Source organism: Micromys minutus, assembly GCF_963924665.1.
Source record: "Micromys minutus genome assembly, chromosome: 15".
In the NCBI taxonomy this organism is placed as follows: domain Eukaryota; kingdom Metazoa; phylum Chordata; class Mammalia; order Rodentia; family Muridae; genus Micromys; species Micromys minutus.
The window spans coordinates 37,550,215-37,571,173 of NC_137984.1; the positions used below are offsets into that span (position 1 = coordinate 37,550,215).

The 20,959-nt window shown below is 40.6% G+C and overlaps 1 protein-coding gene across 1 annotated transcript in view; it reads left to right on the forward strand.

The window, feature by feature from the left end:
* FAT4 (FAT atypical cadherin 4) overlaps positions 1-20,959 on the forward strand; it is a gene marked incomplete at its 5' end in the record, with an annotated part of 119,514 nt that overhangs the window by 44,730 nt on the left and 53,825 nt on the right. The window contains 3 exons of the mRNA XM_080929244.1: positions 9,064-9,195; positions 15,439-15,700; positions 16,511-16,861. Of these exons, the coding sequence (XP_080785370.1) occupies positions 9,064-9,195; positions 15,439-15,700; positions 16,511-16,861 (745 nt within the window). The remainder of the gene's footprint in view (positions 1-9,063; positions 9,196-15,438; positions 15,701-16,510; positions 16,862-20,959) is intronic.

Here is a 20,959-nt window from a genome sequence, read left to right on the forward strand (position 1 = left end):
CCCTGTACCTCTCAGGCTGACAGGCATGTACTCCCTCCTGCCTCTCTGAGTATCTGCACGTGAGGATGTTCTAGGCTAAGATTCAGGCAGGGATCTCTGGCTTGAGCTCCAGATTTCTCATCTCTGACACCTGCTCTGAAAATGCAGCATCCTTTTTACTGGTACCAGAGGCTAAGAGAGCCATGTGGTTCTAGGACATTTCAAGTTCCTCCATTTGTGACGATCCCACCATTCCAATCGATATTCATAAATGAACTAGTCAAGAGCCTTCGGGAGGACTAACAATGTCAGTGGGAGGAGCACACAGTTATTTATGGGGCAGGATGAAGAACTAGGCTCCATATCAATCAATTATCACCACGTCTGCTTTTAATATAAGCCTGATATTTTCAGTGTTTGGGAGTGTGAACATGTGTGTAGCTGTGCACATGCGCATGTGTGCATGTGTGTGCCTGTGTACATGTGTGTATATAGTTGTGTGCATGTCCCTTTTGTCTTTGCTGCCCAAGGCCTAACATAACCAGCAAGTACCGGGATGCCTGGCGTTCCTTTACACTGTCCTGGGGCTGGACCTCCAGTTCTCATGCTTGTAAAGAAAACTCTTCACAGTATGAGTTGTCTTCGGGCCTTTTCACTGGTCTGAGTAGATGCTGACTCTGCATCGTGATGTCTAAAGCCCACTAACCAAGGAGAAGGAGCATTCCCTAATCCGCACAGAACTTTTTCATCTGTTTATTTTTATAAAATTTCCCTCTGCTATGTGTCTCCCTTTATTAACATCTACCCAAGAAAGCATTCTGGGGTGCTTTTGCCGGGTGTTTGGTTTGAAGAAACATAAAAATGTCCTCACGTTCCACATGAAAGTCACACATCCTCTAATTCCATCTTCTAGTCGATGTACACTTTAGGCCATGTGCAGGAATCTGGGTAAATGTAGAATTAGGCAGTGTGGGTTTCAGGCAACGTTGACGTGGGCAAGTATGGCAGTTTTAGAAGAATTCCTTATTTGGTTCTGACTTGAGCAACACTAAGAGCACCAGGGCTCCAGCTTCTAGTTTGTCACCACACACTTAGTGAGCTATGGAAAGCGCGCTGCCTCCAGAAGGGACTTAACTGCTTTGTGCCTGCACTCCTGGCCACCCTCCTCACTGCTGGCTTCCCTCCAAGCCTGCCTGTTACTCACAAGTATTTCTTGCCTATGAGACATGCATCAAAATTCCAAGAACATATGCTGCCGATGGCCGGGAGGGTTTAGTGGCGAGAGATTAGCATAATGGCTTTAGATTGAGAGATTTAATTGGGCATGGTCATATCCATGTAGCATCTATGGGTAACAGGCTGTACCTTAAAGATCTTTATGTGATTTCCAATTTGTTTTAAAGGCAAAACTAAAGAATCGAAAATTCACATGCTTTCTTCTTTCCTAATATTCAGTAGTATTGGACTAGAGCAACCCATCTTTGTGTGGACTAGTGGACAGGTGCCTACAGACACCCATTTAATTTCATTTAAATTGCACAAAGTTTCAAATGCTGAAGTGCTTAGTAGCTTAGTATACCCCAAAGTAACTAGTAGTTAAATTAATTTTTTTCAAGCTTCATCTCTTTTCAATCATGTTTCTTTTACTAAATTGTTTCTTGTAAAAATAATGTATACATGAAATAATGGTAAACTACTCATTTTTTTAATAACATGATTTATGGCATTTTCATTTGTATTTGCATATATGTTTGCTTTGTGCAAGTGCGTGTTCAGGTCTGCCTGTACAGGTGTGTGTGTGTGTGTGTGTGTGTGTGTGTGTGTGTGTGTGCACGTGTTCAGGTATACCTGCTAATGTGTGTGGATGTCAGAGAACAATCATGGGTGTTGGGTTTCAGAAGTGGTTCACCTTTTTTTTTTTTAAATTAAAAAAGTGTCTTGAGACAGGGTCTCTTGCAGGGACTTTTCACAAAGACTGGGGGTGACTAGCCAGGAGTCCCTCACAGCCAGCTGTCTCCCCCTCTTCACACATGAAGTTACAGGTGCCCACGACCAAGCCCTGAGTTTTCACATAGGTCCTGGGAATTGAAGGCCTCATGAAAAGACCTTTCATCCTTATGAGAAGACCTGTAACAACTGATCCATTTACCCAGTCTCCCAGGATTTCCTTTCAGCTATTTGGTTTAAGAAGGGCCTTGCTCTCTAGCTTAGGCTAGGATTGACTTTCTGGACAGCCACTTGCCTAGGCTCCCAAATGTAGGAAGTATGGTTCTGAACAGCCACACCTGGCTTTCTTTTAGTTGTAAGGCAAGAAAAGAGACAGCCTGGAGCTGGAGGGGGTTCGGCATTTATGAGCACTCGTTGCTATTACAGAGGATGTGGATTCGGTTTCTAGCAGCCACATGGCAGTTTAGAACTGTTTGTAGATCCTGTCTCAGGGGATCCAACACCTTCTTCTGACCTCCTTGAACACCAGGCGTGCACCACACCGAATGCACACACAGATTTTGATTTTCAAGAGTGTGAGGTTAACTGAGGCGGGACATACTTTTCAGCCCTCTACCCCTGGCTTTCCTGACCGTTCACACACAGCCCCTGCCAAGCTCTGACAGTGTAAGATGCAAAGTCTCTCTTCCAAAGTCTGATTTCTACCACCAGAATTCCAGGTTCTTAGCTCTAGGCCATCTTCAAGAGGAGACATGCAGTCTTACAGCCACAAGCTGTGGAGTTAGGTCTCTTCTATGTGAGAAATAAATAAATGCCTGAATGTATTGCTCATGGGCTGAGTATGACCCCGTGTGCCTCCGTAGTCCAAACGCTGTGGTCCTGACATTTGGGCATTTAAATGTAAGCTGTTCCTTGTTAAGACCTTCTCATAACTAAAACATGAGTCACTCGCAAACTGTAATAGATGTTGGCCCTCAGCATGATGAACACGGGGTAAGCTTCACCCAGACTCATGGCAACAGAATTCCCAGTGGTCACCCCAAATAGGGAAAAGCCTGAGGAAGCAACTGAAGGCATCTGGGTGGGTCCTGGCACCATCCCTTACAACAACATCATTTTTCCTTTTAAGAAATGAAAGTACACAGAATCCAGAGCCAGACAGTACAGTGTTAAACAGGGGCTAGGTTTTTGTCAGAACGCCTCTATTTGAGATGTTAAACTGGAGTCAGTCACATATTCAGCTGGTGAAGCTCTCTGGTTAGTTCATCAGCAATCAAAAGCCAACACGAAACTAAAGCAGTAGGCCTGAGCTCCGGCTGATAATGAATTAGCACCTGGCGGGTTATTACAGAGAATGTAGGCCTTCACAGAAGTTTAATAACTAAGATTTGCTCCCAGGGCATCCTCAATGAACCAATCCCTTGGAATGAAATAAATCACATGGTATCTGGGTCTAGTCAGAGTAGATATTAACACATTTATATCTAGATTTGATTATCTAGCCAGAGCAGAGATTCTAATGAGTCACTCTGCTGTCTATAATAACTGCTGCTCTCTGGTTTCCTGGGTAGACTGTCACCTTCCATGTCCCATTCATCATGAGCTTTCTGTACTGCTCTGTCCAGGCATTTTGGGAAATGTAAAATCCACATGACATCTCAGGTCAGGCAGGAAAGGTGGCGTTTTCCTCTTTTCAGGGCCAGAGGAAGTGACTGATTAGACATGAGGATTGAACAGCTCCTAGGGTAGGTTTCAACTGGTCCTCCATAAGGAAGAGGGGGTGGGATCTCCATTATGAAGAAGGGGCGGGACCTCCATACAGGAAAGGAGGTGGGCGTATTCTAGCATCAACTTCACTGTGATGAAACAAAAGTTGTTCTCAGAGTAAGATTAGAATATCTTTCTCAGTGATTTTTCAGTGGTGTATACTCAGTCTACACACCTCTGACTGAGGCACTGTTTAACAATGTGTCACTGGAGTGTGATGACCCTGTGTTGTTCAGCTTGGCAATCTCTACCATGGTGCTGGGCCCCACAGAGGGTCTTACGTGCTCTCTCAAATGGAACCCATTCCAGACAAGTCATGTTTGTCTTCAGCTCTGTTAATGTTTGAGTCATGATTATGAGCATGGTATTATTATCATATCATATTTAATAGCACAAAGAAGATGCTTGATGGTCAGTGGGTTCAAAAGAGCCAGAAGAGCAACCGGATGTGGTGGTTCCAGCCACCTCTGTAGGGAGAGCAGCTTCAATCAGTATGCTCCTCATATTCCAGTAACAGGTCATCATTGCAAACATAAAACAACAGGGTTGCTTTAATGACAGGCCCTAAATGAAAGATGCTGTTAGGCACGGGTAGGTTGTAAATATGAACAAGAGAGATCTGTTCTCTTCAAATCTCTGAATCTAGAAGTCACTGTTTTGAATGTTGCTAATGGTTTGGGGAACTGGAGAGTCTCAGTGACAGGCTGAGCGTCTCTGCTCTGACAATCTAAAGTACTTCAAAATACAGTGTTTTGAGCTTGGACAAGTTGCCAAAAGTGTAAAATTCTACAATTGCCCCTGGGAAGCAGTCATGACACGGCAAACAGAAAATATGTCACAAAATTACCTTCAGCTGTGTGTAGAAGATACCTATGAAACAAAAATGAATGTGGTATTTAGGCTTGAGTTTCTTGCCTCAAATATGTCAATATAGTCTTACAAATATTCTCAAATCTAGAAGCAGTAGGCTGCTAGAAAATCCCTGACCCCAATCCTCTAGAATATGCATTGCTCGGTGTCTACCGACTTCAGCAGGCTGCAGATACATGGAGAGAATTCTGAGCTATAACCTTCTATTATTGAGTGAGATTTTAGAAAAACAACTCATTAAGTTTCACCTTTAAGGCTCAGAGGTTAAGGGCATATACTGACATTTCAGAAGGGTTTGAGTTCAGCTCCCAGAACCCATGCTGAGCAGCTCATAACCGCCTGTAACTCCATTTCTACCTCTGTAGATACAATACTTATGTGAGTGAGCACACAGGCACACACTCAGACACATACACACACATACAGAAACACACACAAAATACACACACTTACATAAACACACATATACACACATACACACACAAACACAAATACACATACTTACATAAGCACATACATACACATACATATACACATACACAAGCACACACAAATACACACACTTACATAAGCACATACATACACATACATATACACATAGACAAACACACACAAACACACACACTTACATAAGCACACACATACACAAACAATTAAAAAAAACCTTAAGAAATGTGCTTTTGCATAATCTTGACGGAATCCCTCAGAATCCATAGAGGTATTACATGTGAACTCTTAACTTTCACTTTTGATGCACTGTTATTTATAATTTATATAAATCCAGGTACCTAGTAATGCACATAAGATCTAACTAACATGCCAGTCCACAGATATAAGATGGGAAGTTACACCAGGTTTGCCATTCAGTCATGCGCTTTTTGCTCTGACATGGTGTGGGTTGCTATTGTATAGTTCGTGCTCTTCTATCTCTAACCATTTCACTATTACTAGTTTCTGAAGAACTGAAAAGAAACTCATCATTTAGGAAGAAAACGTATCTATCTGACTTTTAAAGCAATCAACTATATTTGTTTTTACACTACAGCTTCATTTGTAACGCACACCCCAAGCTTCCTACTGAATGTGTAATTGAATTTAATGTAGTGCAAAGACAGCCCTATCTGATCATCATCCCACAAGCCACAAATGAAGTTCTTAAAAATGGAAAAACTAGATAAAATCTTCTCTCCCCCCCTCTCTCTTTCTTTCTCTCTCTTTCAATCTTTCTTTTCTTTTCTTTTATTCTGTATTTCTCTCTCTTTCCTAAACAAAATAGCTTTCAACGTAACTCCTTCTATGTTAACTTCCTCAAACATAACTTTCACATTGCTTTGAATTAGGACATGCTCTGCACAGCAGGTTTCTGCTTTAATATCAAGGGCAGAGGCCACTGGCCTCAGGTACACCATTGAGCCTGCTAGGCATTCCAGATTCTGCACTTGGCTGAAGAAAATTCACCGGACCCTGGGCCTCTGGCCTAGCATTGTTTCTCTTAGATAAATCACTGGGCATTTCAATGCCTTGGCTCACACTGCATGTAAAATAAAGGAAGTGAACATGATACTTCTTCAGTTTTTAAAAAATATTAATATATATTGAAAATGAATGGTTCTCTGAAGTTTCATTGTGCTAAGCATACTACATTCTTACAAACAACACAAAAAATCTTTCCCACATATAGAGAATTGCTTTGCAAAGGCTGATAGGAGGCAAAAAAATGTAAATAGGGGGCAAGTTCTTCCTCCACCCTGTTGTCTTCTGTAATTTCATAGCTATAGTAAATGAACAAGCACAATGCCACACATTTTTTTTAGGACAAGTGTGTGTACATGTGTGTTTGTATGTGTGCTGTATTGAGTATGCATGCTTGTGTACATGTGTGTACATGTGTGTACGTGTATGTGTGAACAGCCTTCACAGTAAACAGGTGTGAGGTTATGAAGGTCCCAAGCTTACTATCCACACAGAACTACAGTTCATGCTAGCAACAAGCCATTCAGAACAGTGTTACTATGAAAACCTGTATGTAACCAAGAAACATAGTGAGTGATAATTGAAAAATATATCCAAGCTATAAATACATTGTCATATATACACAAATTACCCTCTTCTGGAATCTGGGCTGTGTTGCTCATCAACATTTATCACCTAGCTTTTGGAGTCTACGGTTGCTGTGCCTGTGTTAGCTACAATATTACAGAAAATAGAACAGAACATTCTTCCTTTAAGGGAAAGGGTGAAACGTGCTTATAGACAAACATGCAACTTGAGGAACTGATATCCCTCTCCTCGACTGGAAACCCGCTGTTGACATCTTGGGTCAGAGAAGTTTGTCTCCCCACCCTGAGGAATTCCTTGAGCTGTCTTCTCATACTGGGGTAGTCATTTATTTCTCTTAGCTCAGCAAGGACTGTGCTTGGCTCAATGGCATGGGCCCTATGTCAATGATTTCTAGGCTGTCTGGATGAAGAAATGGAATGGTCTGTTTCGCAATAGCATATAGAATGCAGACATCAATCATTGAAAGTTTAGCAAAGATGCATGAAAGCATAATTAATACTGTAATTTTAAAGACCTCCTTTGGGATAAACCTGGTCACTTTTACAGATGAAACCATAATTATCATTAGATTCCTGAATGAAGGGAATGCATGTTTAATGACACTTTCTTGTGTTCCATGTTCATTTAAAAGACAAAGCAAAAGGCCACTGTGGAGGTGTGGTCAGCTGCTGGCAGCTACCTGTGCACTAGTTCTGGGGTCTGAGGAGATCTTTCAGTGGGTAAAGCATCTGATGTGCTAGTGTGAGGACACAAGTTCGAATCCCTAGAAGTCATCTAAACCGGGACACTACAGCACATCTGTAATTCCAGATTCCATCTACCAAGATGGAAGGTGGGGGCGGGATATTCTCTGGGTGAGCTAGCAGGCCAGGAGAATGCAGTGGTGAATAAGAGACACTGTCTCAAACAAGGTGCCCTGTCTCAAACAAGGTACGGATTAATACCCGAAGTTTTCAGCCACATGGGGATGTTCATGGAAGTGTATGAGTCCCTCACGGCTTCCCTACCTAGACCTCTGATTTTGAGATGGGTTACTGAAGCTAAGATAAAGAAAGTATTCAGGTTCAGGCAGGAGAGGGGAAGAGTCTAATTTATGTTGTAAACATTGAGAAGTCCACTCCGACACTGGATTAGGTTGCCTCTTACAAGCGAAGATACAGCTGCCTCAGAGGGAGGATGATGAGAGCTATCACGGGCTGAGAGACACCTGCAGGGATATATAGGCCTCTCTTGGTCCACATGGGGTTGGGCCATTCGCTGATGAGCACATCTCTTCCATTATCATGGAGAGAGTCTCACAGAAAGTATTAAGCAGTCACTTTATATATTTTCTTTGTTTATCAATTGTTCCTGCCCTTATTTATATAATGTGCCTGTATTTCTCCAACATGTCAGAGAGTGACACTGCATCCACGGCTCTCTTCCCCTGTCCTGTGCCTGTCCCTTGAGATCCATACCCTCTGGCAGGCTCCCTCTCTTCTTATTCCTCATCCTAATCCCTGGATCTGACAGGAGCTTTACAGTAGAGCTATGAACAATGGTGTCTCACAGAATACCAGTTTTGTGAGAAATATGCCCTTTCTTGTTGGCTGGGTTGTCCTCCTCAACCCAAGTTGTGACCTTCTTCCAGGAAGCTTTTGTTACGTTGGTAGATGTCTGCAGTCTTCTCAGAGCCTCTGCTCTTATATCAACTCAAAAGAGAGATATAAGGTGAATTCATGTATCTCTTCTGACCTTACTTAGATAAGGAAACTAACTCTGGCTAAGACCTCTCAAACAAAGCAGTTAATACTTACGGTGTATAGACCATGGTGATTGCTTTATTTTAGTTACTGCAAATGGGAGCCAACATGGACAAGTGTGTAGTTTTTGTGCCCCCATTGTAGAGAATCGATGTCACACGGAGACATTCAAAGTGTTTCTTAAACTAATGTATGATCATCTTTAATTCCCATCGACATTAGCTGCTACCATGCAAACATTTTAGGCAAAAAAATGTGGTGTCAGCTGATACCATGGTTGGAAGATAGCTGACTTCTAGTCTTGGGAGGCCTTCATTAGGGGTTACAGTGACAACTCTCAGAGGAAGATTTTCAGTTTGAATCCCACCTGGGGGATGGAGAGATGGCTCAATGGTTAAGAGCACTGACTGTTCTTCCAGAGGTCCTAAGTTCAATTTCCAGCAACCACATGGTGGCTCACAACCATCTGCAATGGGATCTGTATCTCATTGTGGCCATTTAATATCATTTACTATCAACAAGTCAGATGCTATTTGCCTGGTCTTTAGCGTTCCTATGAATATTGTATGCCTTTCTTTCAAGAAACATTGCTTTTGGGATCCTTTTTTATATTTTTAGGGAAGGACAGTTCTGTGGACTCCTGACCTGCATTTCCGGTAGAGGCCTCATGCATTGTTTTTTTTCTTTCTCTTTATAGGTAGAAATAACACTTCAGGATATAAATGACAACCCGCCAGTATTTCCAACAGACACTCTTGATCTCACTGTAGAAGAGAACATCGGAGATGGCTCTAAGATTATGCAGCTGACAGCCATGGATGCAGATGAGGTACTTTATGTCTTTAGAATCTGTAATCACAGTGACTCATAGAATTTCTGGTGTGTGGGAGCTCTAGTGTTCAGTGAACAAAGTGACAGATCCTGTGTTTTTTTCTCTGAGAACATCTATTAGTGTGTTTGAACTGTGATATAAGCATGGGATATACTTAGTCTGTACAGTGCATGTCTCACAAACATGAAGACCCAAATTTAAGTGTCTTCGCCTTCATAAAAAAGCGGTGTGCTGGAGAGAGTGAGTTAGGTGGATCGCTAGGGCTGGCTGTGGAGACTGTCTATCCTGTTTGGTGAGCCCCGGATCTCAGTGAGAAACCTTGTCTCAAAAAACAAGATGTTGCTGCTGGAAAGAGGGCTTATCAGTCAAAAGCACTGGCTGCTCTTGTAGAGGACCTGGATTTGGCTCTCAGCACCACACTTGAGGTTCTCACACCCTCCTACAACCCCAGCTCTAGTGGATCCAATAAACTCTTTGACCTGCATGGATAATGCACTCATGAGTTAAAAATTAATAAAAGTATTCTTAAAAGTCAAGTTGGGTAATCCCTGAGAAACCTCTAAGTTGACCCATGACCTCCAGTTATACTCACACAACCAGCACCTATATAAGCCCATAATTACCCCCAACACAAATAAAATAAAATAATGGGACCAGTATAAGGTCAGTCGGAGTCTGGTTGCTGATCAGCAATTCAAGTGTCTGTAATTTGCATTTTAGATCTCATGGCCAAATATTTTTTTAAAAATGATGGAATCTAAAATGTGTCTTTATTCTTACATTTTTTATTCATTTTCACTTTCATAACATCTAAGTATCTATTTTTATTTTATTTGTGATTAGAAACAAATAATTTAAACTAACAATATTTAAGGTTACCTTAAAATCTTTGTATTTTTAATAATTATATATTTTTATATTTATGTCTATATAAATCTAAATTTTAAAAAATATTTTTTTCAGGTTGTCATGAAGAAAGCAAATGAGTTATTCAATTCACTGTAATGAACAAATTTCATACCTATTGGCAAATATGAAATTTTGATACAATATAGATTATCATCCTCTATTAAGTATAGACTTAAAATAGCCATTCTACAAATCACATGGAAGATTATACAATTAATTTACATTGCCCCCCACAAAAATCTCCTTATTTTTTCCCCTTAGGAAAAAGTCTAACTAATGCTCTGCAGTTGAGAGAAACCCTTCTCATGCTCCAGGACAACGTCCCATCTTCCCCTAGACAAACCCTACACAGAACTGGCTTTCTCCCCTCAATGTCTGAACATATGATTTTTTTTAAACTATGAGTAAATGTTTGACAGATTCATTTATTTAACACTGAAATAGTAGTTGGAACAAGACTGTGTGGGGTGACACATACCTTTAACCTAGGGGCAGAGGCAGGTGGACCTGTGCGAGTTGGAGGTCAGCCAGGTATACCTAGTGAATACCATGCATCAGGAGTAGACAGTGAGACCCTGTTAGAAAATACAAAATTAAAAAGAACAGACTAGTGCTAACAGCCAGTTTAGAAATTTATAGCCTAGTCAGTTAATTTTGCAAAAAAATGAGTACAAGGGAATTGAATAGAATGTACATTTTTAGATAATTATAATTCTCTTCTAGAAAACATTTGGTGTTTTTCATTAGTGCTTGCTATTTCAGTTTGTATAGAGAATTGTTGCTACTAATTCCTAGGTCAGTGATTACTGAAAGCTATGAGGCGAACACCTGTCCTGTGTATCATACGTAGCATTTAATGAAGTTTACAATATCTCCCGTTATTAAGGATGGAACAACGTATTTAGATATATCCATTTAAGAAATCTCATGAAACCTAATTTTATTATAACATCAACATGAATGTCATACAATTGATGTGGGATAATCATTGCCAAATGGCCATAATTGCATTTTAGAAAAAGAGAAACAAAACTCATGTGTTTGAAATGTTTTTTTTTTTCCTAATCGCTTTAGAAGAATGAAGCAATAGCTATGTTCATTTTAATAAACATTTTATTGGTATAGATGTTGACTCTGTGGAATTGCATGATTAATATGGGATTTCTCAACCCAAATTATAGTGGATTTCAAATAAATTGTATATGGAAATTTGATTGTTTTAATCAGCGTACAGCTCTCCTAAGAGCTGTCCTTCTGGGACTGTTAGATCCATTGTTAATTATTACTGAGAGATGCTTCCCTTTCAAGATGGTCTGCTTCTCTTTGTGGATTTACTGTGCCTGCGAATGTACCATGTGCAAGGCTCTGCCCAACTGCCTTCATGCTAGTCTCTGAGATAGACTTGTAGTCATCTGACATTTGAGGAAGAGTGGGAGGTTCCTTATCCTTCTAGATATTTACACCCTAACTGGTTTTCATGCACCTTGTTTTGTTTTATATTTGTTGAGAGTTGGTTTCTAGATCTGATACTTAAGTAAGGCATGTAGGCATGGTCATGTAGACATCCCAATTTATGAAGTCATAAAGTTGTAGAGCGTGTAAGCATCCTGTTCAGGGTCAGGCAGGGTTGAGGTGCAAGGATAGAGAGGGGGAACTCTTGTCAGCAGGTCAAGATGGGAGAGGGCAAAAGCTCAGGGAGAAGACTGGGGTGCTTGCAGATTGCAAGGGTTGTGTGTGTTTTGGGGGGTTAGATAGAAAAGCAAGGTGTGCCAGAGAGTTTAGATTAGTAAATCCACCAGAAATCTGAAGCCTGCTTTTGGACTCTTCTTTATTTTGTTAAAACTATGGATGATGAAGCCCATTGGGGTTCTATCCTCTTTCCACAGATCCTTAATAATGGGAGGCTTCAGTACAGAGTATTTCAGTTCTTGTGGGGAACAGGCATTTCTTTGATCTTGTATCATGCAGAACAGGCACACAAGCTCTCTGGGGATTCACAGATTTGCCTTTTTCCTCTGAGTTGTTTTGTGATGGGTTCATGTTAATGATTTTTTTGATGACAATGATTTTTTGATGACCCTATGTTCTATGGGCTTTGCTTGCTCAGCTCCTTACCTCTTAGTTGGAGTGGAAACAGCTCATTTGAATGTTTCTCATTCTCTGAGGTCCTCACCCTGTTTTACTTTCTTCCTCTGTTTTATCAGGACAGGGTTGAGATGCAAGGTGTCCCCTTTACTCTGTGGTGACACAGGATGTTGCTGTGTTGCTGACTGCAGAGTAATGGGCATCTTCAAAGTGCTGAGCATACAGATATTATCTTCTGGGAAATTCTATCACCTTACTGTCTTATAGTCTACACGCTTTTTCTTTAATTAATATAACTTGGAACGATTTGTGTGTTAGAGAAACAGCAGGGCACTGAGGAACGCGATCAGTGTCAGATGGCCCCATTGTCCAGTTAAGTCTAGATGCTAAGGACAGCCCAGAACATTCAACAGTTCAGTTGTTGGAAACAGCACCTCAGGTGGGAAAACTCAGTTGCATGCTATTGTATTCTCTCTGGAAAGCCCCCTGAGGCTCCTCCTATGGCTGCTCAAGGATAAGGCTTTAATGGCCTGTCCTCAATTTGACAGGATTGGGGTGTTAGACAAATAGACTTTGCAAAACCCCCATTTTAGCCAGACCTCTTGACAAGACTTTTCAGCCATCCATGGGCAAATAGCACCAGGTGATTCTGAAGGGGAACAGATTGTTGAGTGGGCTCAATCACTTGCTTTCAGGGGAACGACTACCGTTTGAAGGACGTTGTTTATTATCGTGAGACATTCTGTGATGGGGCTTCTTTCTAAGCACAGAATCTTTTTTTATAATGGTTTCAAAATGTTCCTCATCTTCGAATCCTCTTGGCTTCCTAGTCTGTACCATTTTGATAGTCCAGAATACAGTGTAACCCCTGGCTAAGGCACCATTAAAGTGCTGGAGTTCTTTATGAAATGGAACACTCCAGAATGTGGGAAGATTAGCTGTAAAAAACGTTTTTTGGATATTTTTGTTCAACCATAAGTTTACAGTGAGTATTGTAGATACAGGTAGATGCAGAGAGAGAATGTGTCAAACTCAGATTATCTTTTATTAGGTTATTGGGTTATTAATAAAGAGGTACCCTCTCTATTAAATTTTAAGACTGGCTTTGGGAGTAGAGTATAAAAAGCGCATGGAGGCTGCTGAACATAAATTTAGAATGTGGATGTTCTTGTTTCTGGTTATTGGAGCTGATCTCTGCATGTGCAGGGAAACATAGACACACACAATAACACACCATGGAAACATCTCACTGAAGAGATGTACAGGTGCTTTGGATCCATAATCAGTCAGCCCACACAACCCTTTAATTTCTGCTCACTGATGTTGGTGAAAGTTCTTTGAATATTTTAACGAACCAATTCCTGGACACTCATAAGGACAAAAGGTGAATTTGTTTCCAGAAGTTGGGTTTAAATCAAAACAGGCTTTTGAATTCCAGCACTCCAGCTATCCTCATACCTGGTCATCAAGGACAGTGACTAGGTCAAGACAGTTGATGGCATAGATAAAGATAACTCTTCTGTCTAGATTAAACTTACCTGTGGACCACCATATCACCAAACCCTTCCCTTAAACAATGAAGAACAAGGTCAACTGGCATTTTCCTTCATCCCCTGTACTTCAAGGACCACTCTAAATTTTTTAAATTGGCATTAAGCAATGTAGTCTTCAAAACAGCCCTGTTGGGCAGGTCATCTCCTAACCTTGACTGTGGGGAACAGTGCCAGCCTGGACAGGAAACTGTCAATCTTGTTTTTTAAAGCGCTGGTTCCTCTGTGTATACTTGGGGTAGATTTCAATTGATTTTCAGGCTTTGCATGTGTGTTTGCTTTTTGAGATTTTTTTCCCATTGTTTCCATGGTTCCTCTGCAGCGGGGGCGGGGCTCTGAGTTCCCTGAAGTTCTGGATGTTTGTTGCTTCTTGTGGAATGTAACTGCTGTTCAGTCTGAGGCAGCACGTTACTGTAGTGTTGCTTGAACCTCAGCAACAGATGACACTGCACCTCTTTTGACAGACCTGCCACCTTTCCTCGATTCCTTGGGGAGATGGCTACATGGGTCCTTAAATATTTTTCACTCTCTCAGTATTTTGGGAACTAACTCTACATGATCACATGTATAGTTTGCCCTCACAACTGCCAGTCCCTTCAAAGCCTAAAATCTTTCCATTTGGTGTCACCTTACTTACCATTTTTGGTGGTCTTGTCACCTGCTTTCTTTCTTTCTTTCTTTCTTTCTTTCTTTCTTTCTTTCTTTCTTTCTTTCTTTCTTTATTTATTTATTTATCTTTTTGGTGTCATGACTGTGACTGATCAGAAAGACCAACATTTGAGAGATACATTTGAGTCTGGATGGAGACTTAGAATTTCGGGTTTCATGTTTAGGAGTTCACATATTTTGGGATAGCATGTGAGATGGCTGTTTCTTTCTTTGACCTGTTTCCCAACTCCTTTGGCCAAAGTACTTATTCTTTACAATTGCAAAGGTATCAGTTGAGCATTCTCATGGAGTTATGTCTGAGTTTGCTACTCTGCTTTCTTCTGGTTGTCTGGAGGAATACAGTTTTAGTACTGTGGCTTAGAAGTGCAGTTTGGAACCAGGAGGGGTGACGCCTCTAGCTTTCTTCTTGGCCGTTGAATTCTCTCATTTAGATCCTTTGTGTTTCTATGTGACTTTTAAAATAGTGTTCTTTTCTGTTCATTTACTTATTTTGATTTATGTGTCAGTGTGTGAACATGTGTGAGTTTATGTGTTCCACATGCATATAGCTTGTGGAAGCCAGAAGAGGACCTCAGGTCACTCAGAACTGGAGTTAACAGGCATCTGTGGTCTGCATACGGGTGCTGGGAATAGAACCTGGGTCTTCTGCAAGAGCAGCACATGCTTTTAACTGCAGAGCCATCTCTTTTGTCCCCGCTGTTATTTTCTATTTCTATAGAAGGTCATGAGTATTTAGAAAGAAACCCTGTAGATTGCTGTGGGTAATGTGAACCTGGTAGTCACGTATGGCCATCTACTTCATAAGTGCATATGAATTTTCTGTCTATTTCATCCATATTTTAAAATTTCCAGGACATAAATTCTTCCATGTTTTGTTGAGCTTATATACCCTGACCTCTTGAATCTGTACACTGGTACATGCAATTCAAGCTCCACAGCCTTCCTTTATCAAACTCACAGTCACTGAAAACAATGAGAAGCAATGTTCTTGCATCAAGCAGTTCACCTACTTGGTCTTTTCCCTCAGGGTGCAAATGCTTTGGTCACGTATGCTCTCATTAGTGGAGCTGATGACAGCTTCCGGATTGACCCTGAATCTGGAGACCTTATAGCCACCAAGAGGCTGGACAGGGAGCACAGGTCCAAGTACTCATTGCTGGTTCGGGCAGACGATGGCCTTCAGTCCTCTGACATGAGGATAAACATCACCATCAGTGATGTGAATGACCACACCCCCAGATTCTCCAGGCCTGTGTATTCTTTCGACATCCCAGAGGACACAACCCCTGGTAGGTGACATATCCTGAGATGTGTTTTGCAGGGATCACCTTTAATAGTAACAATGTACTCTTCTGGTTGCTTTAAGTGGAGAGTAGCATTTACCACAAGTTTACTTCCAGTTATAAAGATATAGACATCACATTTTGCGATCTTTTGCATGACATCTTTTATGCGATTCTTTGAAAATTACTAATATGGCAGGGACAGGGGCAGGGGCAGGGGCACGGGCAGAGCTATCTCTGAGTTAGAGGCTAGCCTGGTCCACAGAGTGAGTTCTAGTATAGACTGAGCCACACAGAAAATGGGTAGAAGTGACTTCTGAATAACCTCTCCCCATGACAGTCTTGCATTCACTTCCTGAGATGAAGCGCTCAGTCCTTAATGACTCTCTCAGCTCACTTAGTCCTTGTACTAATTACAGAAATGACCACTGGCTCCACTGGCTGCCAACTCTAGGATATACATCAGTAATATTGCTTGGAGTCTCTGTTCCCTACATTAACTATTGGCTCCACTGATTCTATATTAATTGATTGAAAAATGTATCACTTGGTAGCATTGAGTGAAGTAATGTCAGAGGTAAGATCACTTCCTCCTTAACTTCTGCAGTGCTGTCTGAGCTTCATGGCGTGTCTAACATGATCATGAGGGTAGGTGTGTCAGTCTAGAAGTCAGCAGAATAAAGTGCTCTCTGTTTTACAGTGACCTTCTCTTTAAATATTTGATGGTGAAAACATATTCTTGGGCTTAGTCTATACATTTATAAATAATTCAATACCCTTTGTTCAAAGTTTAGACTTGGGTTGTCATTCCTGCAGGTTCCCTGGTGGCGGCTATTTTAGCCACAGATGATGACTCTGGTGTGAATGGGGAGATCAGCTATGTGGTGGAGGAAGATGATGGGGATGGCGTGTTTTTCCTGAATCCAGTCACTGGTGTCTTCAACTTGACCCGAGCCCTGGATTATGAGACGCAGCAGTACTACATACTCACGGTCCGCGCTGAGGATGGAGGGGGACAATTTACCACCATCCGAGCTTACTTCAACATCCTCGATGTCAACGACAATCCACCTGTCTTCAGCATGAGCTCCTACAGCACATCCTTAATGGAAAATCTGCCTCTGGGATCCACTGTCCTTGTGTTTAATGTCACCGATGCAGATGATGGTATGTGGTTTCTGTGATATACTTACATAGTCCATTAAAGGCCGGTGCATATTTTACATGCATTCAACATTATTATATAATTGACTAAATTATTTATATTTGTTTATAAACGGTATTCTACCAAGGTTGGAATTTGAGTTTTCACTCAACTGTAGAGGATTTTTTAAAAAAATCAAGCAATTTGTCATGTAATTTTTAAACTATACACAATATGTTTACATACTTTACAAATTTTACCTTTAGTTTTCTGCCCTAAATAGTTTAGCAGCATTTTAGTTTAGTAATTTAGTGGTCAGAATAAAGATTGGTTCTGAATTTCAGCAAGATAAAAATATTATATGTGTGTGTGTGTATAAGTATATTACTCAAACTTTTACATTTAATTTTTATTAAATTTTCTTGGTGTGCACGTGTGTGTGTGTGTGGATGCATATACCATAGTATGTGTGGAGGTCAGAGGCCAACTTGCAAAAGCTGATTTTCTCCTTGCATAGTATGGGTCCTGTTGATTCTCTCCTTCTACAATGTGGGTCCCGGGGGAGGCCAACAGGCTTCCCAGTAAGCACATTAAACTGTTAAGTCATCTTGCTGTTTCATTTGTTACCTAAATTTTAAAAACAAAAATTACAAATTTGAAGAAAAGCAACCAAAAGTCTTAAAGAAAAGTATTTTATACTGAGTAACTAAATTATACATTATCTGATGAAAATAATATTTTCATAATAATATATTGGCAATAATATTATTATTGGAATAATATTTTGGCAAGAATCCATTGCCTGGAAAGGTTGGGATTTGTTTAGCCTTCAGTATATAATAAAGTTAAGGATTTTTAAAAGATGTAAGGGGATAGGTGTGTCGGTCTAGAAGTCAGCAGAATAGAGTGCTCTCTCTTTTACAGTGACCTTTTATTTAAAATATTTGACTCTGAAAACATATTCTTGGTCTTAGTGTACATATTTAGAAATAATTCAGTACCCCTTGTTTCAAATTTAGACTTGGGTTATCATTCCTGCAGGTTCCCTGTTGTGTGTGTGTGTGTGTGTGTATGTGTGTGTGTGTGTGTGTGTGTGTGTGTGTGTACATGTGTGCGCATGCATATCTACATGTAGGTATTACACATGTGTGAAAGTGCCCCCAGAAATCAGAGGCATTGGATCCCACAGATACCTGTGAACTGTCTGAGATGAGTGTAGGAGATCTGGGCTCAAGTTCTTTGCGAAGCTTCTATCACTTCTTTTAAGTCTACCCATTTCAAGATATGAACATGGAATACTTTCAGTGTCATACACACATTCTTGAGTTATTTGTGCTTGTGGCTATGTTCAGTGTTTGTGTGTGTGTCTATGTGTGTCTCTGTGTGTGTTTATCTGTCTGTCTGTTTCTCTGTGTGTATCTGTGTGTTTATCTGTCAGTCTGTCTCTCTCTCTCTCTCTCTCTCTGTGTGTGTGTGTGTGTGTATCTGTGTGTCTATCTGTCTGTCAGTCTGTGTGTCTGTCTCTCTCTCTCTCTCTGTGTGTGTGTGTGTGTATCTGTCTGTCTGTTTCTTTCTCTGTGTGTGTATCTGTCTGTCTGTCTGTCTGTCTGTCTGTCTGTCTCTCTCTCTCTCTCTCTCTCTGTGTGTGTGTGTGTGTGTGTGTGTGTGCATTGCTTTATGTGACTGCATACATGGAGGACACAGATTAGGTTCTGCTGTCATTGTGTAGACATACCCACCTTGCTTTATGAAACAGCATCTCTTACTGGCCTGAAGTTTGTTAGCTATGGCTGACAGTCTGGCTGTAGATTTCCAGATTCCACTAGTCTCTTGGTCCCCAACATGGGAATTGGAAGTGTGAACCACTGTGTGTAGCATTTTTATGTTAGTTCTGAGGATCAAACATGAAATTTTATGCTGCAATCCTGGCTCAACTTTCTATGCTAACCATTTTTCTGCCTGCTATGTACATGGGTTATGATCTGTTGAAGACCAGTGTATCCTCTGGAGTAAGTTTCCTTTACCCTCAGAACATTGGATGTAAAAATGATTAAAAGGAATGCACTTAATGCTTCAAAACTTGCTGGAATGACCCCTGCCCAAGCTGTCACAGATACGGTCAACTATACAAACCAAATCTTTTCTACAGAGGGTGTTTCCCCCTTTAATTGTGCTGATTAAGATTGTAAAATTTCAAGCTACATTTAGCTATTGTTTAGCCTGGATTCTTTTATCAGTGTCATTTCCTGCACCTTGGCTTAAAATAGAGGACATAGTTCCTATTCCTTCTGGATTTAGAAGGTAATGCTAAGAATGACCTTGTCTGTAAGAACACCAACACAATTGCAGCAAACACTTCCCATGGCTCTATGAGCAGTGAATGCTAGTGAGACACTGACATTTAACAGATCCTTCTTAGCCTCTGCTCAGAAAGTTCCTGATGGGTCATACTGCAGTCTTCTACATAAACAAGTGCTCTAGGAGAGTGACTTTAACATCTTGAGTTGTCTATGGACACACTTGGAAGTTAAACTTTAGGTTACACAATCTCAGGAATAAGGCAAATCTCATATTATTGTTAAGGCATAAGTCATAGCTTTATCGATGTAAATGTGTCTATGAATGTTGCTAGGAAGTATTGCATGGAACAAAATTCATGGCTTAGGATTATTGTGCATATATTTTGGATTATTGTCCTCTTACCATCCTGGAAAACACACATGCTTGAGGCATGATGGTCATGAAAGGATGTTCAGATAGTGACACATCTATTTATCATTGGCACATGGTGTAGATTGAATGAGGGCTCAACCTCAGAGTCCAGTTCCCTCATGAAGTTGTTGAAAGTGCTCATTCAAAATGAGTGGTAACAGCCAGTACTGTGTTTCTTTACCATGTCACAGGCATGGAAGTATCAGCGTTTTACATATCTAAGACAACATTTATAAGTTGTGACTACATACACACATTCACAATGCAGCCAAGTTTATAGCTTCAGAATGTCTTTCATTACTTTCATTTTATGTATTTATATCATGCTCTTGGGAATAAAGTATACACCAAATGCCAATATTATATAATCACAGTCAAACATGTACACACATTCATTCACATCTATACATGCACCCCTCCCCCACTGCACACACATCTTTGTGAATCTGCACAACTCTTACAGCAATCAAGCACCCAAGGAAAATTATGGAACCACATGACTTCCAGCAAGTAGAACGTGAATGCTTGGGAAAACAACCCATATCCAGCACAGTTTTCCACTAAATCATAAAAGCCCACCAAATAAAAATTTTAACATTTTACTCAAAATTAAGAAAAAGTATGTGTTTCCTGTTTTTCTGTTCTGACATTTGTGGCAAGGAAAAGGCAGGGAAATGTCTAAATCTTTGTAATTTTCCAAACAGGGCCAGTGTTGAGAGGCTGAGTTGTTCTGGAGTGTTTTCTAGGTATAGATTTCAAGGCCAAGGTTGCTTTGTTAATTACATTCTTTGGAGGAAAACACACTGTTTAAAGTGCAACTCAGTGTAACACTGTTGCTTCTACTTCTGAGATAAAACCTATTTCTTGCCTAGAAACAGATACTTTGTTGTTTCAAAGATCATAGTTATCTCTGGTTTGTTTTAAGTGGCATTGCCTAATTTATTTGTGATCATAGATTAAGTATAAATATTTTTATTCATAGTGGTAGTTGAAGGTTTACATTTTAGTTTCCTGGCCTCTTTCTCTTCATAAAAGGCCATGAGCATTGTGACCTTGCCTCTTTCTCCTCCACAGTCTAACATTTACTACGAGGGCCAAGGATGCTTAGATCCATGACAGCAGGCTGGAATGGCTCCCAGTTCAGCTGATTTGTGTGGATCTCATAGGTCTCCACTGAAGTCATATGGAATGTTATTACTGTTTCTAATTTCCATTGATCTTGGCTTGGGACCATTTTGCATGTCTACACAGAACCAAGTTTTTCATGGAAAGTCTTTGGTATCTCTTTGGCTTGGCTCCTATGTATTGGTGGCTGTGGATCTCAATATGAACAAGAATTCCACATTTGCTTCTGGCTTTAGGAGACACAGAAAATGTACTTATCAAGATGTACTTTATGTAAAAAGCAC